Genomic DNA, 23,839 nt, shown 5'->3' on the forward strand with positions numbered 1-23,839 from the left:
CTGTCGTGGCCGGATGCGTTCATACCTGGACACACTTCTGTGTATGAACAAAGGCATCGGCCAGCGCGACGGCTGGGTTAATGTTGACACCTGGAATGCAGACTGGCCCATATCTCTGTCGGTCATTGCTGAAAGGGGCCGGAACCCCGAGTCTCTAGCTCCCAAGGGCTCCAACCTGAGCACAGTGGGGGAGAGGCGAGACCCCGACCGGCCGGCCGGGGGCAGCCGCAGTGCGCCCCACCACTTTTGCGGAAGGCCTCCAGCTGCCGGCGACTGTCCCCGGGTCCCCAGGTCGGTGTTGTCCGTTGTCTCTACACTCTGATCTCTGACCTCCAACCACTGTTCAGTTTACTAGCCTCTGACAGGCAGAGAGAATCTTGCTTCAGATCAAGTTTTCAGGTTTGGATTTGAACCTATGAAACGCAGTAGCTGTTCAGCAGATGCGGGAAGCAGACGCGGTACACACACGTCGGTCCCTGGATGTCCTCGCTCAGCCTCGGCCATTTTAACCCGTTTAGCAGGACGTGACAGGCTGCTCTCTTTTCGGCCATCTTCCTTTTTCCTATTCGCCTAGATCATGTGACACCTAGTTTCACAGTAGATTTTTTTAATCGTGTGACCCGGAAAAGCTCATTAAATGCTAGGTAAGATTGACTTACACAGGGTGGAGCAAGGGTTTCCATCATTTTTCCACATCATACACTTTGTTTATTACTGTGGTCTGAAAAATATAAGAAACGTACTTCCAGGGCATTTTTTGGATGAGCCTGATTGCCCACCGGTTTCACTACGAAAGGTGGGGGATGTGACTTTAGCATCACTCATTTATTTTCATAATTGACTACAGATATAGCGATAAGTTTACTTTTACATTTTTATGTTTTTATTTTTAGCCTTTATTACCTCTTTGAATTACAGTTTTTAGTATCTCATGATCTGCTGTGTAAAAATTTGTATTTTTCCTAAACTGTTCTAATATTGTGAGAAAATCTGGTAAGCAAATAACATCTCATTCTATCCTCAGACGAAGGTCTTTTCTTCTTCTCCTGCCTCCCTGCCGTCTCGCTGCCTTGTCCAGCAGTGCTCAGGGAGACGTGGCAGGGGACCGGGGCCTCCTAGACGTGGCCACGTCATAGGCGGTGGGCTCGTGGTCTCCCCGACCCCTGGCCGAGGTGTGGCACGTCTCGGGCTTTTTAACCAAAGTAGCAAATCGGAATAATACATCGTGAGGATTGATTACAAATAAATCTACCTTTTTTTTTTCACGCTTGTGGCATTCCTTGTAGCCCGGAGCAGGAAGGTACTAGCGTTACAAGCCGGCCGAGGGCCCAGAGAGCCCGCGCCCCGGGGAAGAGGCCGACCCTGGAGGCCCGACCGCGGAGGCCCCCGCACCTCCCTCCAGCAGTGCGTCATCCACCTGGACGGTTCTGACCGGGCCACGTGTTGCGCGTCCTCCAGCAGACTCTGGGTGGATGTTTAATATTTTGCTGTTTTGATGTCTTGCAGTTATTCTTTTAATATTTCCGTATTTCGTAATCGTCTTTCCTATTCCCCAGTGGCTCAGAGAACCTTAAAGCTTAAAGGGAACTTAGCAGTCAGCCCTCCCCCCCACCCCAAGTTTCTAGTCAGAGCTGCCGAGGCCCAGGGGAGCTGCCTGCCTTGCTCAGGTTCGCTGACCCAGCTAAGGACAGGGCTAGACCCGCCCTGGAACTCAGGGTTCTGGGCCAATTGGTTAAGTTCCCTCCGGCCGCAGCTGCTGCCGGGCCGACTGTTCTGTGTGCTTCGTCCTCTATAAAGTCACAGACCAGACTGTGCAGACGCAGGCCGCAGACTGTCTCAACGGCTCTTTGAGACTTCGGTGTTATCATAAGAGTTAGATTTAAGCACAACTTCCAGCCCTCTGCCTCAGTGCTTTTCACCTCTCCGGGCATCGAAAAGTTAAGGACTTAGAAATGACAAGGGCATGCAGAGTCCAGAAAACGCCGGCGGGTAGAGCGGCGTTTATCTTGTCAAGTGTGAATAAGACGAAGACGACTTGAACGCCCTTAGTACACTAAATGTAACTTAACCTTGGCGCGAGAAATGAAAACATAGTTACCTATTATAAACTCCTCTCTAGCCACAAGTTCTTAAATTCTTCTCAGTCCACCCCGTTTTTCCTGCCGCTCTGACCTTTCTTTGCCGCTCCCTCATCGGAACCGTGCGGCGGGATTTACCTGGCGGCCCGTGTTCCGGTTCGTTGCTCACCTGGGCTTCCACGTCCGTCAGCTTGCGCGTCTGCTCGGCGGTCTGGTTGAGCAGGTTGGTCCCGATCTCGAGCATGACGGCCGTCTGGTTCTGCACCGCGTTCTGCTGTATCTCCACCATCTCCTTCTTCATGTTGTCCTGGATGTAGCTCTCGAGCTGGAGGAGCACACGCGCCGGAAGGACAGCGTCAGACGGGGACCGCGCCCCGCCATGCCCCCCTCCCCGAACCCGAACCCACTGCAAGACCCGGGCCTCGCTCTTATTTGCAAATCGTTCTGTGTTTCGTTCTTTTGTTTTGCTCTCTCTCAGCGAGGTGCAGTGTGATCTGGCCGCTCAGCAGCACCGTGCGCGGGAGACGGGGAGCCCCGGGGCGGCGGGGGGCGGGCGCGGTGCTGAGGCCGCAGCTGGGGGCGGGGGGGGCCCTGGGGGAGGCCCTAGGGGGCGGGAGGCCGGGAGGACGCGTGGCGCCGCCCAGCCCCCCCCCCCCCCCCCCCCCCCCCCGGCCACGCTCTGCCTGCGTCTCATCACCAGGGAAACGACGCCGGGGCCCTGAGAAGCGTCCCTGTTTCCGCCTCGGCCGCACGGGGGGCTCCCGGCTCTAGAAGACCCCAAGAGCGAGCGGAAGGCGCCCCCTTGGGCTCGCGGACCCCCGGTCCGCCCCGCGTGCCGCGGCCCCCCCTCCGCCGCCCTCTGGTCGGCTCCGCCCCGCACCTGCCGGGTTCACCTGGCGTGGGCGCGGCCTCCGGGATTTCATCGTTTCGCGCATAGACGGTTTTAGTCCCGCCCCGGGGCGTCCGTCCTCCTGCTGGTCGAGGTGTCCCCACGCGCCCTGCCCACCCCCCTCCGGGGGCGCGGGGGGGACATACCTGTCCCCGGCCTTAAGCACCAAACTGACGCCGGTCGCGGGGTTGGGGGGGAGGGGGGAGCCCCGGGGAGCCCCGGCCCCCGCGCGCGCCTCGCCCGAGGGCCCTCGGCCTCAGGTACGTTGCCGAACCGCGGGGTCCCCGGGTCCTCTTTCTGCTTGGTCAGAGGGCAGCTTTACGGATTAATCGCCTATGTTTCTAAAGACGTCGTGCGTTCGTAGCTTAGGGGCTTACTTTTAATTTCCTTTATTCTTTGTTCTCATAAGGACTCCGTGCTGGGCGCAGACTCCGCGCTCACCCCGACAGAAGCCCTGTCATTTTTTTTGTTTCATTAAGTTAAACAATTAAAAGTTGACTGCGAAGTCGCCGTGGTGCCTTTTTTAAAGCGCAGGAACCATTCACAGAGCCAGGCGTCAAACGCAGCTCCTCCTAAACCGTCACCTGCCCAGTAATTCTGCACCAACGCGGTGAGAGCCAGGCAGTGGCCAGGTCAAGGGCTTCCTCGCTGCAGTTTATACACCGTGTCCCCAGTGCCGTCCTGAGGGCTTGGTTCCTGGCAGGGCTGCGAGGTCACCGTTTCCCTTGCTTGCTCCGGCGACTCTGTCCCTGCTCCGTGCGCTTCCCACCCCCCTCCACGCTGGTGACCTTGACGGTGGGTCACTCGCCGGTTTCAGGGCCGATCAACCAGCAGGAAACCCCATGACGCCTAGAGCTCCCATCACTTGTAAAATCCTGTCGTTGGAGCCTTTACTTCTCAGTATGAATCAGAATAGATGAGACCAATTTAAAAAATCAGGCGCTAGGACTGAGCGGAGCCAACGCACATCCCCGATACAGACTTCGTGAAACTCTGCAGCGAGGCCCTGGCTGACTCTTTACTAACTAGTTAGCTAACTAGCTCAGGCCTTCTGTGTGCTTTCTTAATTCATTATTGCCTTCTTGCCTTCCCCTGCCTTCGTAAAATCATGGCTTTCATGGCTTCAATGCGCAGTTTGAGAGGACTCGGTGTAGAGAGGTTGGTCGGCTCTCCTCACCCTCCCCCCACATTCTCGCACTCTCATCACCATGGGAATAATGGGGTTCTTGAGGTTAAAGTTAAAGCCATGTGTCATCCAGAGAAGTTATCTTGGTTACTCTTAACACCCAGCAAAAATAATATTTAGAAAGATTTATTCTGGGAAGTTTAGAACTATTAAAGATATAATCAAGCTGGTGGAGTTTGGTTTAAGTCTATATTTCGAAGTAATAATTTATGAACAAGTATAAATAAAAATCTTAATCTTTTTATTGATTTTAGTACTTGAGAGCTAAATAAAATTCCCTTTTATCACTCTAAACGCTATAACTGGAGGGGAAACAAATTCTTTACCCCTCCCCAGCCCCATTTCTAGAATTACTGGGTCAAACATGACTGCAGCCACCAAGGGACACGAGAGGGCTGTTTAAGATTTGACATTTTAAAGTCAAGTTCCGATTTAAAATTAGACTTGGGAACTTTAAAAGACTTAAAAAACTTAATTTATAAAAATAAAGTTTCTTATCTTTATTGCCATATCATTTTCTAGGCTTGAAAATGATAGAACGCAAACTGCTTACGTCACTCAGAGTGACAGAGTATGTGCATATTTTTTGTGGGGGGGAGTTCATTTTACATGGAAGCTCATTGCAGGTGTATACACGTGACGTGTGTGCACACGTCCTGAAAGCAGTCCAGACGCGCCTGGTGTCTGTCTGCAGCATGTGCAACTGACTAAAGGAACATTCCGCGTGGCGCCGACCCAGTTGCTAACTAATCAGAGGCTTTGGCAGGAGAGAGGAGCGAACAGAAGTGTCGAGCATCGGACGTTTTGCGCTGATCCTCAGGAAGGTTCGTGTTCCTGCCCCAGTAGCGGAGAGACTCAGGTTCTGAGAGAAGCGGCCGCCAGCAGGTGGGAGCCCCCGGGGACGAGGAAGGATGCGTCTAGTCTGAGAATCAGCCGCGGTCGCGGGTCGAGGGTCATCGGTTGCCTCCGGCGTCTGGCGGCCGTGTCGTCTTTCCGTGGCCCGGGGGGCGGGTGGGGGGGGCCTAGTGTCGTGGCGGCGGGCCCCTCTGAGGACCGGAGGACAGCAGACTGGTGGTCCCGTCCCAGGGGCCACTCCACACTTTCCTGCCTTTCGGCGGCCGCAAGCGGCCTGCTCCAAGGGGGCGCGAGGCGCCTCCGACGCCCGAGGCTCGCAGTGCCCTGAGCAGCTGGGAAGGGGTCGTCTTTACTAACAGAAGCCCCGGAACCGAGGCTCCCCAGTGCCAATTTTCCGTCCTGGGAGCTTCGTCCTCTGCTTTCCCTCCAAACACTGTGGTGGTTTTTAGAGAGGAGGACTCCAGGCGTTCTTCGCGTCGTGTGAAACTGGGCATTTCAAGGCAAAGCATCCCTGTTTCGAATGGCCTTTCCCTCAGTCGCCACATGCCCAGGGGCCTAAGGGCACACAGAGAAGCGAAGCCCATCCGACCCACGTGGACACATGGACCTTGACGTTTCCCTGGCTCTCGGCCTGAAACAATTAGTGATTTTCTAGCTCGTTCCCCCGGAATGTCTCTCTGCTTAGTATCTCTTGTTTCTGTTGTCTGCGACTGAAACCCAGAATTACAGAAATCTGCCCAATGAACTTGCATTCTAGTGTAAGGAAGTCTTAATGCGAGAGAAAAAGAGGCAAACGACAGCTCCCCCCCCCCCCCCCCCCCGCCCCTGTTGGCAGCGGCCCGTGGTTCCCGTCCTGGCCGTTGGCACTTAGCTGCTCTTATCAAAACAGCTCCGAGACACGGGAACCTCCCGGGGGAGGGGACGGGTTCTTTCCCATCTCGCATGGGTGGCTCCGCAGGCTCATGTTTCTCAGGGATGCTGGAACCGTGCCTTTGCGTCTGAGGATGACTAGGCAGCGATGCTGATTTGTGGGTTCCGAGTCCCTCTGAAAATCTCCCAGCTGCAACTGCGAAAGGACCATGTGGACGTTGGGTCCGTCCTCCTGTGAATGGTCCAAGCACTCTCCAAGCGCGGGTCCTTGAGCCGTTTCTCTCTCCACAGAGCGTACGCGTCATCCAGACGCAGTTCACATGTTAAGGCTGTTGCTACCGCGACAGTGGCCGAGCTGCTTGTTCAGTATCATTTCGACTTGCAGAAAAGGAGTCGCACCTTCAACACGGACTTGAAAAGTCGGCTGCGCGTCGAAGCTCAAGCAGCCGGAGCGAAACACTTTACCACCGCGTGGTCGGATCGCTTTTCCGTGTCGAGTGTGTCCTGGTGCTCCCCTTTACTCCCCCGGCATGGGGATGGTGCACTTCGACAGGAAAGCGAGTCCGCTCGCGAGGCGGCCACGGCAGACCAGACCGAGTGCGCACGGCAGTCAGTCTCTCCGAGGGTGCCATCATCGTCCTCTCTGCCAGAAGGGGAGTAATCGCGCCGCTGGCTGGGGAAGGAAAACAGGGAGTGTACGAAAGCCCGCGGGTCCCTGGCCGGCCGCGCGGATCCCGGGTGAGAGGTCGTGTCCACCCCAGACGCCAGGCCCTGGCGCCTTGTCATTAGTTTTCGTCCATCTAACCACCTGGTTTCCCCAGGGGATTAGCAAACGGCTTGAGGCTTCCTTGGGAACCTTTTACCCTCTAGCATTTAGATTTAGAGAGGAGATACTATAACTGTTCTCTCTTCCACGCACACCCCCCTGTGAAAAAAGGGTGGCTTCTTCCCCCCTCCGGAAGCCCTCCTGGCTGGTCCCTCCCCACCTGGCATCTACCGTCCCCCGGGACTGGCAGGCAGCCCCTCCCACCGCCTCACCTGACAGTCCCCCAGAGGGCTTAGGGGAGGCCTCACCACTGCGCAGCCCAGGTCGCGAGCTGCCTCACACCGCGGCCTGCGAGAGGGAATGCAGGTTCCCAGGCCTGGGGCACAGACCCTCCCCGATCTGTACAACACTCTGCCTTTGTACGCTTCCTTTACCGTCACTCCAAAATCTAATGAAAAAATACATTTTGCCCCGCCAAAGTTTCCAGTCATTTCTTACTGATAAAATGGCTGTTTTTCTTCATCATTATCAGCCATTTAAAACATATGCTGGCTCAATCAAGGCTGCTGTAGTAACCTCATAAACGTGGGCATTTCGTATGGCAGCGTGTGTGTCACAGGGTGAGGCTTTTCGGGGGCCCCTGGGGTGCACACGTGTTTCCCCAAAGCCCTTCCCGTGTCTCCCAGACAGGCTCTGGCTCAGGCAGCTGACACCCGACCGGCACCGTGGGTCAGGGAGCGAGGAGAACGCGGGAGCTCGTGTCAGGCCCCGTCTGCGTTCACGCACAGCGAGGCTGGTCCGAGCAGTTCACAGTTACAAAAGGCCGTGCGCACACACGGACTCTCGCGGTGCCCTGGCTCGGGTTTCCCGCAGCAGGGCCCGGGACAAGGCTGCGTGCAGGAGGGTTACTGAGGAAGTGGTCCCAGGAGGGCGGGCCACGGAAGCAGGGCCGGAGAAGGCCAGTTCAAATGTGTGGACTTGGTGGATGACCAGTGGGGCATCCCCTGGACCTCCTGGGGCCCTAGGAAATGACCCCGAGCTGTCTGGCTGGGCAGGAACAGGACACCCCCATCCCTGCTGGGCAAGGCCAGCCCCCGCGGGAATGGCTGTGAGAGGAGGTGGGGCCCAAAGGGGTCAAGATCATCCCTGGAGGAGCCCTGCGAGACAGCACCGGGTCCTCCCGCCACAGGCCCTGTTTGAGGGTTCCCTACGATCCTGATTGCGTCTCGGGGGACAGGACACTGGGATCATCTTCGGAAAAGGCTTTTTTTTTTTTTTTTTCGAAATGAAATAAATCACAGTTACTATACTAAGTTGGTAGGAAAGGAAACAGCTAAAGGTACTTAAACGAATTTTGTCTTAAACTTTCAAGACAAACTAGTTCTTTATAAGGCAGGCGGGAAGCTCGCGCTGTTTCTTTGGAAGAAAGGGGGGGCGGGGACTTGGGAATGCTCGAGAAATCTCAGAGTCGCCCCACGTGTCCCAGACCTGCTCAGACCCCGACAAGCCCGTCTGCTTTAGCTCCTCCTGCCCCAGGACGAAAGGTGGAGAGAGGACCCGCGGAGAGAATCGGGGAGCTGCCCCCGCAGACGCTCAGAGCACGTCGGCCCGATTTGCATGCGTAGTGATGAAATACACCCCCTTTGTATGTGATGACGGGCGGCTGACCCACCCCCAGCGGAATCGGTGGCGCGGCCGGCAGCTCCCTGCCGGGCTGTCGCCCCCTCAGCCCGAACACCGAACACCGGGGATTGGCGGGCCCCCCGCGACGCAGCGCCCCTGTGCGCGTGATGGGGCCTGTGTGCGCGCGGAGGGCCGCGAGCCTCCCTCAGCACCGCGCACCCACCCGCGCCCCAGGCCAGAGCCGCCGCGGGAAAACAGGCAGCCGGGTGTGTTGTTCTCACGCGGATTTCCACGTTCATGGAGCTGTCCCTGCAGCTTTTTAATTTTATGGTTTCGTAACGGTCATGCTTTTGTGAACCGTTTAGGAGGGAAAGTTCTTTTTCCACTAGATCTGATTAGCTCTGATGTGACCTCTGGCTCGGGCCTCATTCTCAAAAGTGTTTAAAGCTACAGAGTTTTCATATTTTTGTAATTATTTAGATAATTCAGTGGCCATGTGCATATATTTGCCTGTGATTGGCAGAAGCAGAATAGTTTGAAACTGATCAGTGCTTTTTTAACTCACATTAAAAATAAAAATTATTTGTTTAGGCTCTTACAAGTTAACTTTTAATGCTGTAATGCATTTTTAAGCATGTTAGCAGCTTACTTTAAACCTGACCAATGCTGGAATGTTTTCCTAATCAGAAACAATGCAGCAAAAGCAAAACAATATTCATTGCCCAAATTACGTGGCAAGACAGAACAGTATGACTTTTTTATTTTTAACTAAACATAGCTCTTGTCTTCATTTCTTGATCTGAACTTTGCCAAGAGGCGTGTGAAGCACGTGTCGAGGCGTTTGCTGTGTGCTAGTGACGGGCGGTGCTCCGGCCGGGCCCCGGTCGCCGCGGAAGGCGCATTGGAGCCCCTGGCGTGGGCCGCGTCTGTGCGTGGCGCGCCGTCCAGGGCGCCGTTGTGCGGCCGCTCGCCCGTGGGTGGCCGCGGTGCGACTCCACCACCAGAGGGCGGCCCCGGGAAGTCCGCGTGGTGATCGCGACTGCGGGCGAGTCCGTCCGCGAGCCTGTAATTACGCCTCCCCACCCGAAATGAGAGTGTCCTGCTGCAAAATATATGTTGTATCAGACTTCTCTTTACAAAGTACCAGTTCTGGAGATGACGCTGTTTCTGACCCACTTTTAGAGAGAGCTTATTTCAATCTTTTGTTCCCGGTGTGTCATTCACGTATTAGGTGCTCACTTTGTCTTCAGGAGTTGAGTAAGAATACATATGAAAATTTGGCCATAAACGAAAGGTCTCTTTGCTCCAAATGGAGTTTAAACACATTATTTTATTTTTATAGCTTTAGTTACTAAGTAATTTTCCCATAAAATTTCATTTAAATAAAGACACAGATATGGCACATAGAGTTACACCTCGCCATGAAGGAAGCTTCTTACCTGCCAGCTTGCTATATATAAAATCTGCTGACCCGTCCAAACTGCGAGGACTTGAACTATGCTTTGTGCCCAGTTATGTGATACTAACTCGGAACTGCCAAATGACAGTCTTTGGCGAGCAGTTTTCACTGGTTTCTTTCTCACATAGAATTTTTATTTTGATTTGTGATGTTGCTCCGTGGGGACTGATTAGATGTGTGAACGCACTGCAACTCTGTTTTCAAAAATAACAGAACCGAATGCGGATAAAGGCCAGGGCCGTCACAGGCGTCACGAGGAGCAGCGGAAGCCACGCACTCCAGTGCTCGCTGCTGTGCGATCCCGTTCCTGTCAAATTCAAGAACACAGCGCAAACCTGCTGCGGTGGCGGCCGTCAGAACGGTGGTTTCTGGGTGGCGCTGTTCGCGGGGCCTGGGTGCGGGGCCGCTAAGTGCTGAGGATCGTAAGAGACTTTCCGGGCTGCTGGAGACGCCTCACGTCTTGATGTCCATGAATAAATTCATACTTTGGAAGTTCACGAAGCTGTCAATTTAAGGTTAACATACTTGACACAGTTCCTGTGTTTTAGGCTTCAGTGGACAGATTTTTTAAAGGAAAGGGTATTAAACGTGAGATGTTTGGCAAAGTTCGCTGTGACGCTGCCACCCCCTTCCTCTGAGTGGCTTTCTTTACTTCCGTCTGTGGCTTTCAGCTGGCTCTGCCCATACGCTGCCTCTAGAAAGGAACTTGGGAAAGGTGGTCGTAAAGTGACTGCCTGCAAAAGGCTCTCGGCGAAACCATTTCAGCTGCCCAAAGAGGGTTTTAAAGACATTCAGTTAGGTAAATTGGTAATTTTACATTCTGAAACTCGATTCTTTCCGGATCAAGCACAAAAGGCATTTGCTCTTGGAAGACCAAGAAAGAATTCATGCAGTTCCCATTAGTCTAAAAATAAATAATAAATAAATAAATGTCTGAGTCATGGGTTGCATTTTGTTGGAGTTCAGTGGCTTTCAACTGTAGGAAGAAAATGATTTATTCTCTGAATAGTTGTGCTACCCATTGCCCACTGGAATGAATACAAAATTACTCTGAGAAAAGTGAAATAAATGAATTCCTCTTTTGAATTTAATCATATTTTGAGTAGCTCCAATTCAAGTGTTTTCTGCTTTTGCGCAGCATCCTAAAAACCTGAATCAAGTGGCTTTATTTGTGTCGGATTAAGAAGGCAGGAAAGACGTTAGGACGGTGTTTGAAGACGTTGTGGGTTCATCACGACGCTGGTTCTGGGACTCGGTCGCACCTGCGTGTGAACCCTCGCTCACCTGTGTCCTGCCTGGCTATCCCGTCCCGTTGATTTACCTCAAGTTTCTCGTTGGTAAAATGCCTACTGTGCGATGTTCGTGTGAACATTAAATGGCACGAGTCAGCACAGTCCCCAGGCTGTGTGCCGCAGCAGACTCGGAGGAGACCTGGGACGCTGTCAGACTGTTGGGGGGCGGGCGGAGGCGCAGCCGCGCTCAGCCTCCGTCGGCCCTGGAGGACCTGCTGGGTCCAGCGGACGGACTCACAGCGTCAGCACCGCTAGATTGCGCCGCCGGGCACAGCTGGGGCGTTGGCGCCCGTTGTCCTAAAAAGCAAGTACTGCGTGAGCTTCAGCCTGGAGCCGGCGACGAGGCCCCGTGTGATTCCCGGGTCTGAGAAGCGGGGCGGAGCCTCACGGCCCACTCCGGGCACCTGGGCCCCCCGCGGGGACGTTGAGTGCGGGTGGGCTCTTCTCTCCCCATCGCCCCGATGTGTTCGTGTGTTCGCGTTTTCGGCCGACCACTGAATAGTCAGGACATAAATACCTCAGTCGTTTGAATAACTACTTAATAAGTGTAACTGTTAGGTACTTCTTTTGGCCTAGAGGTGCTGTGGAAAAAAAAAAAAAGGCTGAAAAACTAAGGGTGCCCCGAGCTGGGACAGTCGTGGAACACCTGTCTCCCAGGGACGCTTGCATTTAGTAGGGCGTCGGCTCCGCCCGCCCTCCTTCCCTCACCCAGATGTCGTCTTTAACTGCCATCTCCACGACTTGATACATTTATTGGAAAACCAGTAAGTCAGCAAGGCGTAGTAAAGTGTGTAAGATCTTCATTGAGCTGCACCCTGGAGTGTTTCCCTCACTTCCGAGACCATTAAGGAAAACAGCCGCGTTTCTTGCAAGCTGGGCGTTTGGCACCGCGTGGCCCCGCGGGCTGACGCCGCTCGGGCAGAGGCGGCCGCGCGCACGGGGCCTGCGGGGCGCCGGGGCGCACTGCGCCAGCTCCACGGAGGCGCCGGCTCTGCGTGTGATTTATGGTCTGCACGCTCGCCGCCCTCGCGTGTTCCAAGTTGAGCTCGCTCTGTAGCACGCAGGACACCCAGCTTTACTCGAACAGCGCAGCGACTTGGGAAGAAGGCTTTCGGTGTGATTCTCCAGATGCTTGCGGTGAGCGTCCGGGCGCGCCGACCATTTTCCCATAATTAGTTTCAGTGCTGGAGGCCGGGCCCGCCCCCGCTCTCCGCCCCCCCAGGCTTGGCCCTTCCAGGGAAGCGAGTGGAAAATTCCTGTTCCTGCTCACTCCACTGCCCTGAGTTATAAAAAGCACGCCATTCAGAACCGACTTGCTCTTCTGCATGCTTGAATTTTCTCTAACACCTTAAAGGGGAAAGAAATCATTTCAAGAGATACTTCTCTGTGGGAGGGACGAGGGGTCACAGCATCACCTTAGGCCACCAGGGGGTGGCCGACTCCCTCCGCTTAACCTCCGGGTGGTTAAATATTTATAATGAGTGCTTTCTGAGCGATGGTCCGGGCCGGGGAAGCACACCGCCTCGTCCTCAGGGCCGACGCTCATCCCCAGGAGTCGCTTGAGCGTCACCTCTCAACTGACTCATTCAGTGGGGACAGCAAACTCATGCGCAAGTGGGCACGCGGGGCGAGGCGCACCCGGGACGTGGGGACGCGGGGCGAGGCGCACCCGGGACGTGGGCACGCGGGGCGGGGCGCACCCGGGACGTGGGGACGCGGGGCGGGGCGCACCCGGGACGTGGGGTCGCGGGGCGGGGCGCACCCGGGACGTGGGGACGCGGGGCGGGGCGCACCCGGGACGTGGGGACGCGGGGCGGGGTGGGGCGCACCCGGGACGTGGGGACGCGGGGCGGGGCGCACCCGGGACGTGGGGACGCGGGGCGGGGCGCACCCGGGACGTGGGCACGCGGGGCGGGGCGCACCCGGGACGTGGGCACGAGGCGCGGGGCGCACCCGGGACGTGGGCACGAGGCGCGGGGCGGGGCGCACCCGGGACGTGGGCACGCGGGGCGGGGCGCACCCGGGACGTGGGCACGAGGCGCGGGGCGCACCCGGGACGTGGGAATGGGATGAGCACACACGAGAGCAAGGCGCAGTGACAAGGTTTCCCATTGTGAAGGTCTGTTTGTTTCCATTGAAGTGAGTCATCTCACCCCTGTTTTTAGCCAGAAGTCGCTGTGGTTGCTGCCGCGATTGGTCCTGACTCCTACAAGCCAGCTTAACTTTACCAGTGGTGCCGAGCTTCCCTTGGTTGTAGAAATCTGGTTTCAAATTAGAGTGGTGACGATGCCAGCTTACACTCTGTGGCTTTGCCGAGTCCCGGCCGAAGGACCTACCCTGGCGTTTTGGCGGCTCCTGGGGTTCAGATTACGGGCGGTTCGTCCCTGGAATCTCGGCCCGCCGCAGTCCTTAGGAGGCCTGTGGCTCCCAGAGGCCAGAGGCAGAGCAGAAGTGAGGTCCGCCCGCGCGGCGGGCCAGCAGCTCAGCCAGTGCTTTCCGGGTGGTACGTGGAGACCTCTTTCCCTTGTTCCTGAGCCCCTGAGCCATTGGTCCCCAGGAGCATGGGCACTTCGGGGCGGCGGGGGAGTGGGGAGTTCCTGGGGAAATTACTGAAAACGACGATGGTAAGCTCAGAACTGGGATGCAAATCTGCATTTTAATCCTTGTTCCCAGCGCCACTAGCTCTGCTCCAGTCGACCTTGGAGGGGGGCTCGCGGCTTGTGACGCCCCTGCCGCGCGTCTCCGCGGCCCGCGTGGCTGATGAGGAAGCAGCCGCGCTGCGCGGAGCGGAAGGCGGCCCCGTGGCGTCCCCACGCGTGGCCGTGGGCCATCCGGGTCGGAGCGCTGCCGTTCAGGAAGAGTCGGGTAAAGGAGGCCCGGGAGTCCCGGAGCCAGATCTGATCTGGAAACGGCACAGAATCGTCTCTCTCCGCCGACGCCGGCCAAGGAAGGCGCTGTAGGGGGACGGCTGGGAAGGGCGGAGGGCGCGGCAGGCCCCGCGCCCCGGCCCCTCGGCCCCCGCCTGGGCCTCAGCGGGAATAGGTGTGGCCCACACGGAAGCGTTTCCTGAGGGACACACCGAGGCCCCCCCGGCACGTTTCGTTAGCAGGGGGGTCAGGCCTGGAAGCCATTCAGGGCAGCGTTACGTCACAGCAGAGGCGGGGACCCCCCCCCCCCCGCGAAGACGACAGCGGGGGCGGCGCTGGCCCGGGCGTGGAGGCCAGCCTGGGAGGAGGGGGTCCCGGGTGGGACGCGGCAGGAGGGAGCCCCGTGGGCGCCACCCAGGTGCACAGGCCACCGAGGTGTCCGCCTGAGACCGCGGCCTTGCTCCGAGCGACGCCCACCGCGGAGGGCGGCCGAGCTGGGTCCCCGCGGAGGGCGGCCGTGTTCGCGGATCCCTCCCGAGGCCCGCAGCACGGCCGAGCCGGTGCCGCCGCCACCGTGCGGGGGGCGCGCGCGTCCTGTGGTGCGGGGGCGGCCGCAGCCGCTCAGGGTCCTCGCGGCCGAGCGGCGGCTTTGTCACGGGCTCCCCGGGGCCGCGCAGGCGCCGGTCCTGAGTGACAGCAGAGCCGGGGCGGCGGCGGGACAGCGCCACCCACGGCCAGGCTGCGACACGGGCCGTCCCCGGTCTGCGTCCCGGCTCCGCGGGCTGGCACCGCGCGGGTCACCTGCGCCTCGGCCCCTCGGCACCCCGGGGAGAGACGCGGCCGCGGCGGAGCGGGGACCCGGGGACGCCCGTCAGCGCCCCCATCCGCACGGGAGACGCGGGGCTCCTCCCCGAGATCGCTGTGCCGGCTGCGCCCACCCTGAGCCTGAGCCCCCTCCGAAGGAGGGGGACCGTGTCTGCCCCGGTGGGCAGTCGTGCGATGTCACCGCGCTGTGCGCCGGACCCAGCCGGCTGCGTCACGATGACGGGCAGCATGGTCGCCACTGTCACTTTTCGGGGCCAACTACAGCGCGCCAAGGGGGGGGTGCCTTGCTCTGTCTTGCCCTCTCACAGCGGCTGTCACACGAGCAGCATCCTTTTTGCAAGAACTCTAGACGTTTCACACACCAGCGGGAGGTGCCGGGGTCACGGTCGCGCGCACGGGCGGGAGGTGCTGCGGGACGCCTCGTGACTCTGCCTGAGGATCAGAGTCACTGAAACCCAAGGTGGACAGAGAAGCGGTTCCACTTAAGCGAAGAGAGTTATTTATTCATCAACTATTTTCATCCTTTCCCTCTCTCCTCCAGAGACTGTTTACTGGAATGGTGGTAGTATTTTGGGGTGAAGAATGAAGGAAAAGCAGCTCCCTGTCAGTTAATTCTGTGCTCGAGGCTGTAACACCGCCATGGGTGGGGCAGGCGCACCGCGCACCGGTAAATACATTCTGTGCGGTAAGCGTTGCCCCGCCAGGGGGGCGCGTTCGCCTGGAGTCACTGCCCGTCATAACCCCGAAGGGAGCTGCGTTTTACCTTAGTTGCCCGTCCTGGATGGCCAGAGGGTGGGGGTCCGATTAATCCCGATTCTTTACATTATACTCTCATTATCCCGACTGTCACAGGTTTTAAGAGCGTGTCACCGTTTAGTTAAAATCAGTTCCGGGCAACACTTGATGAAGTTAAAACTGGATAATCTTTCCTTTTCTTAAAGGAAATTTGAAAATCTGTTCCTTAGTAGCTAAAAATAACAAGGAATTTCATACACTTACAGTAAAAGGTTAAGCAGGGATAATTAGCTTGTGGTTGGAATTTGATTATTTTATGTGGTTCAGCAAAATTTCTTCTCTCCGGCAGCATTTTTTTGCACCAGAATTTCCCATTAAGAAATTTCGCTTAGGGAAATTTTAAGCTACATCTGCATGTAATAAGTTTTCAGGATTCCAAAGACTCGATAGTAGTCAGTAAAACTCAAAGGAATACTTGAGTGATCTTCAGATTAATGTTTATGATTATCCAGCGCATAACCAACAATTGATCGTATCTGTTGCTTCCACAAATCTGATGGCAGAGAAAATGCTTTCAGGAGCCCAGAAGAAACAATACCTCTTAGGAATTTCAGATCTCTTCCACCAAGATGTGCGGGTTGACCAGTTAACCCCAGAATGCCTACTCAGAAGGTACTTCGGGGCTGTTCTTTAATATTTACTTAGTTCCTGCCTTCTTCCGTGAAAAACGGGACCTACGGAAGAGGAGCAGCGCCTGCAGCACTCAGCCCCGCGGGGTAAGCGAAGGCCCTGCGCACACAGGCGCCCTCCGCGCCGAGAGAGGGCCCGTCGTCTCCCAGAGCAAAGGTCTGCCGCGCGGCGGTGTCCGCCGCAGTGTGAGATCAGCGTCCGGCCCGGCGCGTGGCGTTGTCGTCGTCCGCGCGAGCTGCAGCACGGGTCCTGAGAAGGTGCTTCTGATCCTGCTGTTCAAGCCCGTCGCCGTGACGCCCGGCAGTGGCCTGGCGTCCCGCTGCTCCCTGCGGGGTGTCTGTTCGGTACCCTCCTCGGAGCGCAGACCCCCCTCACGTCCCCACTGCGGGCGGGAAGCCTCTCGTTTCTGAGCCTGCGGTGGGCGTGTTAGCCCCGCAACTCAGCTGAACAAGGCGGACTCGCAGGTCCCACGGACAGCCAGCCACGCTTTTAAGAAAAGCCGTTCACTGCGTGGGCGAAGGCCGCTGGAAAAGGCCGCGCACGCCGATCGGACGCTGGCTTGTGGAAAGGACGGAACCGTGGGACAGAAAAGGATCGGCGTCGCGGGGGGCGGGGATGAGCGGAGGCGGTGGAGGTGCCGCGTGACGCCGCCGTCCTGGCCACGCGCCGGCCACTCGTCCGGACTCAGAGGGCGCGAGCCCAGGAGTGAGTGACCCCGTCGTGAGCCGCGGGCCCTGGGTGACGGCGACGTAGCAGTGCAGTTCGTCTGCTGTGACACATGGACCCCCTGCAGCGGGACGAATCGGGGGGGCAGGTGCGTGCAGGGGGAAGGAAGTGCAGGAGAAATCTCCGCCTTCCGCCCAGCTGTGCTGTGAGCCTGGAACCTCTAAGAAAACGGTCTCCAGAAAAAGCCATCGACTGCATACAATGAGGAAACATGAACCGACAGACACTTATCTGCAGCCTCAGGCCGCCCTGGTGCACCCCGCCGGCTGTCCGCGGTTACACGGTTCACGGCACAGGCAGTGCCTGCGTGGGCACTGAGGCTCCGCTGCCCCTGGTCAGCGTGGCTTGGTGTGGACGGCCGTCATCCCGGATTCGGGAGAATGCACACAGCGTCGCCTCTGCTCTCCTCTGGCTACGTTCCTGGGGCTGCCTTAGCCCAAAGCGACACCCCTGACGCCGTCCCAGGTTCTGAGGGCGCTTCCCCTCTCCTTGCTGGTGGCGGTGTCAGGGCCTCAGAGGCTCCTCCCACAGACGAGTGGCGGCCCCAGGCCCCTCCCACGTGTCTTAGAACAGAGGCCGCCCTGCTGGATGTCCCAAGCCCTGCGGGAGGCAGCAGGTTGTACCAAAGAGGTGGCCCCCCACTGTGAATTCAGCGATGTTAGGCACGGTTTCCCCCTTTTGCCTCGAACCTAACTACCAAGCCGTGTTTTGGGGGGCCAGGGTGGGGATCTGCAGCGTGGAGCGTGCCCGGGCCAGCGCCAGGTGCTAACTGGTGACATCCAGAGGTGAGCCCACCAGTGAGGCTTCGCCTCCGCCTCCGCAGGTAGCCAGACAGCGGAGGGGCAGGCCCGTGTCCCGGGACTCTGGGTGATCAGGGGAGTGTTGTCACCAAGCTAACCGCCAGACGAGTCGCCCTGGTGGAGCCCTGCCCCCCGTCAGGAAGACCCTTCCCAGGCGAGCAGGCGTGGATGCGGAGGCCGTCCGCACGGGCCTGTGACAGCAGCGAGACATGGAGAAGCTGACCGCCCGCCTCCTCCCGAGGCAGCGACTTCCGCAGGCGGAAACGGCGTCGGCACAAAACAGCGTGTTTGCCAAGGCCTCTGCGTTCTGATATCTCTGCTTAAAAGATCATCGTGGTCCGCGAAAAACAAAGTTACCTATTTAAAGATGGCAGGTTCTGTTCTTAACACATATACGTAGTTTTCTTGATGGTTGGTGTTTTAAATATTAAATATTGGATGCGGATACTGTGTGCTGTTAAGTGGTCTCTGTAAAGATTCCAAAAGCTATTTCTAGACCTGTGAAAAGCCGCTGGAAGCCCGGATGGGGGCTGATTTTGGAGCAAAGTAATTACAGGCCCAGGCACCCCTGGGGTGAGTCCCCCCATCGGCTTTAACTAGGTTCTGGTTGAATTGCAAAGATAATGGTTTTAGCAGGTTGAAGGTGTGATGATGGTGATCCCCTTCTCAGGAGGTTTTCAATGGGCTCCACATCCTCACCAGTGCAGGCCAAGATGAGGATAGGAAAGAAAAGGCAATTTCATGGGGGAAATAGCTAATTAAAATATTAGCTTAAAGCACGTAGCTAGCACACCCGACTCAACGCTCAGGTAGGTGGGGGGGAGAGTCTCTCTCTTCACTTTCAAACCCTACATAAAACAGTCATTTTAATCCTAGTAAACGTGGAAGCTTTTATTCTAAAACGGTATCCGTGAAAACTTTTAGTTTTTGATTACAGGAAATCATTGAGCTTTGTTTTCTCGCTTTACACAATAACAACATGCTGACGCCAGGTCTTTCTGGTTATGCCTAGAATGCCAGGTGGGAGAGACATTCTGGTCATTGCCAAAGTCATACAGGGGACAGGGCAGGTCACACACGACTTTTTTGGATGTAAAATTCAGTCAGCTTGCAGGAAGAGCTCTTGCCGTGTGTACGGCTGGCATGTCGTAATCTCTCGGTTATCCCACAGTTCGCTCTGACCCGTTACACTGGGATACCATTATTTTACCCACAAGATATTCCCAGCAGCCTGTTTCTTGCCCGGCAGCTTCGGCACGGTCCCCACTTGGGGGGACGGCCGCTCTTACCTGCAGGCATTCGGTCACGTGGCTGTCACTCGGCGGCCATCGTGTGCCGAGGCTGGCGGAGGGCCCCGGCGTGCCAGCACCGCTGAGTCATCCTGAGCGGGACCCTGAGCACGCTGTACCTCAAGATGGGACTCGCAGGAGCTGGGAGCTGCCATGGTTACCGCCTCGGGGGATCTACCACGTTACCTGACCTCTCAGGATCACCCCCTTTGTACTTTTAATTGAAATACATAAGTTATCGGATACATATAGGCACATTTACTGTTGGAGTATGTATAGCACGTTTAAAAATAGTCCTGTCTACATCGGCATACACAGACAGCCAACAGTAAGGATGCTTGTTTCAGAATGACAGAAGCAAACGCAGTGTGTGTCCTGTGCATCGTGTGCTCTGTCCTCTATGGTAACCGTGCGTTACTGTGGTCACCCAGCCGAGCGGACATTCGGGAATAGTCCTACTCGATGTTCCTTCTGTGCAGGCAGCTTCGGCGCCGTCAAACCCGCTCCCATCCACCCCCCCCATGCCGTGACACCCGGACCCCCCACCTGTTTGTCCTCTCTCGGTCGTTTCCTGTAGCTCTGGCCACCGCGGTCACAGGGTCCCACACGAACGTGGTGCCACGCCACTCGCCCATTTTCTGCACCTCACTGTGGACCCCAAGCTCCTGCCTGGGCACACGCGGGCCTTTGGCAAACGTTTGTTGAGCAGATACCTGGACTCCCCTGTCACCTGCCCTGCACCGCGGCCCCAGAGGGCTGGGAGGGGCAGAGCGGCTTCGCTCAAGCCGCGATCGCGCTGTGCCCGTGCTCCTTGCCGGCTCCCTCCGGGTTTCCCACGGGCTTCCAGGCCCGAGGGAAGCTCGGCCTCTCGTCAGAGGTGGCGACATGCGTGCTTTCCCGCGTCTTTCTCCCGGTAACGCATGCAGGACTCCGAACCCGCGAGGCCCATCGACGCCGGCCTGCTCCAGATATTCGAAGGGCAGGTGACGTGCGGTCCGGAGAGTGTTTTCGTCAGTGCTATCGGAGCTCTGTCTACTATCATATATTACTATTATTCAAGCGATGAAAGCGCGTGACTCCGGGTCGAGCGGCTCTTTAATAATCACAAGAACCCTAGAATACTTTAGGAGAAAACTCCGATTGTCAGTTTCCTTCAAGCCGAGGAAGGATGTAGCGGAGAGACTGCATATGACTCACTTTGGCTGTTATTTTTCATCAGACAGGTATAGACAGTGAGACAGGAGCAGAGGCGTGCCGCGAGGCCGCGTGGCTACGCGCGCACCGGGAGAAGGCGCGGCTGTGCGCCGAGCCGCCGCCGCGGCACCTGCACGCGCCCGGCCTCCGGGGGCGGCACCTGCACGCGCCCGGCCTCCGGGGGCGGCACCTGCACGTCGGCCCCGGAAGTGCGCCAAGTGCGCCGCGCCGTTCGGGGCCCCGCGTGGTTCTCTGGCCCCGGCAAGGACCGATAGCAACCACCCCCTCTCTGTTGAGACGGTCACGGCAGACACGCAGCCCCTTGTTCTTGCCTTGAAAGACGCCAGCGCAGGTCGTCTAGTCTGTTCCTCCCGCCCCCCCCCCCAACACACACACCCCTCAGTCCACATTCTCTTTTACATCAGTCTTCAAATTTTACTCTTTTCCTAAATAAAATCTCTTCCAACCTCTCTTCATGTCATTTGACAGCCAAAAAAAAAGACTCATCGTGGCATAAAGTCCCTGTATGTGTTTTAAGAAGGAAATGCATTTGTTTTGATATTAAATTTGTCACAGTAAAGGGCTGGTATTCATCTCTAAGTGCTCATCTTTAAGAAAGGGTCAAAGATTAGGAGGACGGAGAATTCACTTCCTGTTTTCGTTGTTTAAATGGTTTGATCTTTTCATCTTGCATTGCCCATGTAGTACTTCCATAACTTTATTGTTTTGGCTTTTAAATTATCTATGTCGGTAGGGTTTATCAGAACTGTTTTCCAACTGCAAATATACTAAATTTCAGTTATTTTATGGATTAAAATAAGCACTGTGGGCCACCCGGAGCGTCCGATCACTGTTTAGAAGGCCATATCCTTTTCAAGTTCCGTGTAAAGTAACCGGCTTATAGGTAACTCTTGGATTACCACCTGTTCATAAACTGTGGCACGCCATATGGATTAAAACCCACAGGCTCTCACAGTTCAGGATGGAGACTGTACAGACTGTCTGGTCTCTGACCAGGAAGTGAGATATGGGAGCTGTGTGCTCAAGGCCGTTTCCTGGTTCTAGACTCTCCCAAAGCACGATGCCGCCTGGTTAATCCCGTATGTTGCACAACCCCATTTAACAAGCAGAGGCCACGTGACCATGGAAAGCAGATGTTGCACATGTACTCTCCATATGACGAACAGTAACCACCTATTGCATTTCACGTGTTGTGGGTGGCATCGTGTTGTACTGTGTATCTGGTATAACATAGCAAACGTTCTGTTACACGCGCATTTTCCAAGCTCGCATTTGGTGTACTTCCCGGACCACAGTGAAGCTTGAACCCTCTTTCTCCCCCGCCATAACGGTATTAATACGCCACGAGATGACGAAAGGGGCCGTTCTCCTCCCGCCCTCAGTGCAGGGGCTCATCAGCTCATGCGAATGCCCGTGCTCGCTCCCAGCCCTGAGCAGCCACCTCCACGACTCGGGGCACGGCAGACACCACGTAGGGACAGCCCTTTGCTCCCGCACCGCAGGAGACCGTTAGCTGGGGACAGGATGGAAATCGTTTTCTTTCCATTAATGAACCAAGCTCTGGGGTTTTTGCAGCCACACGTGATAAACACACACACTCAGACACACTCACACACACAGCCCCTGGGGGCGGGGGGTGAGCAGGGGCTGTGCCTGAGCTCGCGGGAGCCTCTCATCGGTTTTTCCTGTTAATGGCAATTTTATTTTTAGGGGCAAAACTGCCCTGTTCCCAACACACAGACCGATGAGGAGTAAGTAGTTCTTATACCTTACTAAAAGGGCATATATGTTACTCTTACTTTTAAAGAAAGAAAAGGATCTCAATAATTCATGTTTACAGTTTCTAGCCAGTTTCTGTCATTTGGGGGAGGAGAAAAAGTAAGATGACAGAGGAAATGTTTACCTCAATTTCATAGGCAGTAGCTGTATTTTTCAAAACATTCTGTTTTAAAGCACAATAGGCTTTGCAGTTGTTTATAAATTTAAAGTATTCATCAGTGTGAAATAGTTGTTTATTTCCTTTCCCTATTTCCTCTTATTGGGGGAAGAAAAAAAAAATTTGGTCTCCTAGCAGGACACGATCCATTTCGTAAGTTATTTGTCAGTTTTTGTGAAGTATGTTTACTATCGCTGGGGCAGAGGTTTGGAATGGCTGCAGAATTAGCAAGTGGGACTGTGGTACATTTGGTGCAGTAGCCATCGCGGGGTCTGTCTCATCCTGTTTGACCACCGAGCAGAAAGTCGGCCTTCCCTGTGTGGCTCCATTCACATTCCTCTGTCCTCATTCACGAGTCTGACACTTCCTCGTCGTGCCAGGTGACAGGGGCGGGTGGCATCTTTGGGCGAGATGCAGAACAGCTTTCGTCTTAGCGCTAGCTCCGGAGGCTGTGGACGCTGAGCACTCAGGAGCTGAAATGCTACTCGTCTGCCCTGAAGTTAACCAGAAATGGGGGCTCATTTTCCTCCTTGACGAGTTTGCTTAAAAGCATAAAGGTTTCCTTTTTTCTCTTTCTTTCTCTTTTGTTTTCAGTATTGGCCAGAGAGAGAAAGGAAATATGGCAGCATTAAAAAAATAACTGAACAGCCCTAAAGAAAAGGAAATATGTAAAACGACGAGAAACACAGAACGGTGCTTTTTCTTTCTGCGATAATCTAGCAACAGGTGTTAGGCTGTGGTGTTGATCCTTGAACCGCGTGGCTTATCTGTTGCCCCATGACATTATTTTCTCCCTCATGATAAGAAGCAGTGTTTATTATCACAGGTGAGAAAACACAGCAGAAAACCCACAAGCAGAGAGGCCGCATGCGATCGCGCTGAGTGGGTTTCGTATTTGCTCTTTTGCTTCCATGCCCCAACCAGAAGCTCATAAACCACGTGAGAACACAAACTGACTCCTCAGGTGCTCACTACCCAGACAGGCCAGGAGGGCAGGCGTGGAGCCAGTGCGCAGACAGACCTCGCGGCGTCCTCGGCGAGACTCAGCCAGATAGCTAAAGGAGGGGTTCAGAAGGGCCACTGTGCCGCCGCTCGACACTCACTCCCTAAACCCGGGAAAGGGGGAACACGGGGGTTGCGCCACGTCGAGTTCCTTGTCCTGTCCCTTCTCTAAAGAGCCTCGAAGACCCGAGGGGAGCGGGTCGCGAGTCTGAGAGAGACGTGAGCTCGGCGTCTGGCTTCCAGGTGGCCCTGCCCTGAGCTTCGTTAAGCGAATGCAGCACGGCAGGCTCGCGTTCGGGCTCGGCAAACATCCTTTTATGTTTCTCGGCTGTTTATTTTAAGAGATGATTTACCAGCCGGGCAGATTAGATGTTTACTAGCGTGGAGCGTATTTCCTCCCTCCCTCCCCGAGGCCGTCAGCCCTGGCGTTCCCAGAGCCTCAGCGAGACGCGGGGAGCTGCTCAGGACTGAGCTCGGTCCTTGAAAAGGAGGGGGGAGTCACTGCTGAGCAGGGATTTAGGGTGCAGTTTCGTCTCCCAAGGATTTGAAACTGTGTTGCTGCGTACTTTTAAACCTCAACACTGTTATTCACACACTTGTGACTTTTAGAGGGTTTAAAAAGAGCAGAGCTCTAGGACCTTCTCAGGAGGAGAGACTCACGGGAAGACTCGGCCGCAAGGGAGGGCGCTCGGGAAGATGGCACTAATGAGTTTCATATTACACGGCCGCCGGTCGT

The 23,839-nt window shown here is 56.0% G+C and overlaps 2 protein-coding genes across 15 annotated transcripts in view; one reads left to right on the forward strand and one right to left on the reverse strand.

The window, feature by feature from the left end:
* MCPH1 (microcephalin 1) overlaps window positions 1–23,839 on the forward strand; it is a 156,862-nt gene that overhangs the window by 90,381 nt on the left and 42,642 nt on the right. The gene's annotated exons all lie outside the window — the stretch shown is intronic.
* Window positions 1–23,839, reverse strand: part of ANGPT2 (angiopoietin 2) — a 45,698-nt gene that overhangs the window by 19,179 nt on the left and 2,680 nt on the right. For both annotated transcript variants that reach the window (XM_016133374.2, XM_016133372.2), the window contains exon 2: window positions 2,248–2,403. In XM_016133374.2, the coding sequence (XP_015988860.1) occupies window positions 2,248–2,403 (156 nt within the window). The remainder of the gene's footprint in view (window positions 1–2,247; window positions 2,404–23,839) is intronic.

The sequence above is a fragment of the Rousettus aegyptiacus genome, unplaced genomic scaffold, assembly GCF_014176215.1.
Source record: "Rousettus aegyptiacus isolate mRouAeg1 unplaced genomic scaffold, mRouAeg1.p scaffold_m13_p_11, whole genome shotgun sequence".
In the NCBI taxonomy this organism is placed as follows: Eukaryota; Metazoa; Chordata; class Mammalia; order Chiroptera; family Pteropodidae; genus Rousettus; species Rousettus aegyptiacus.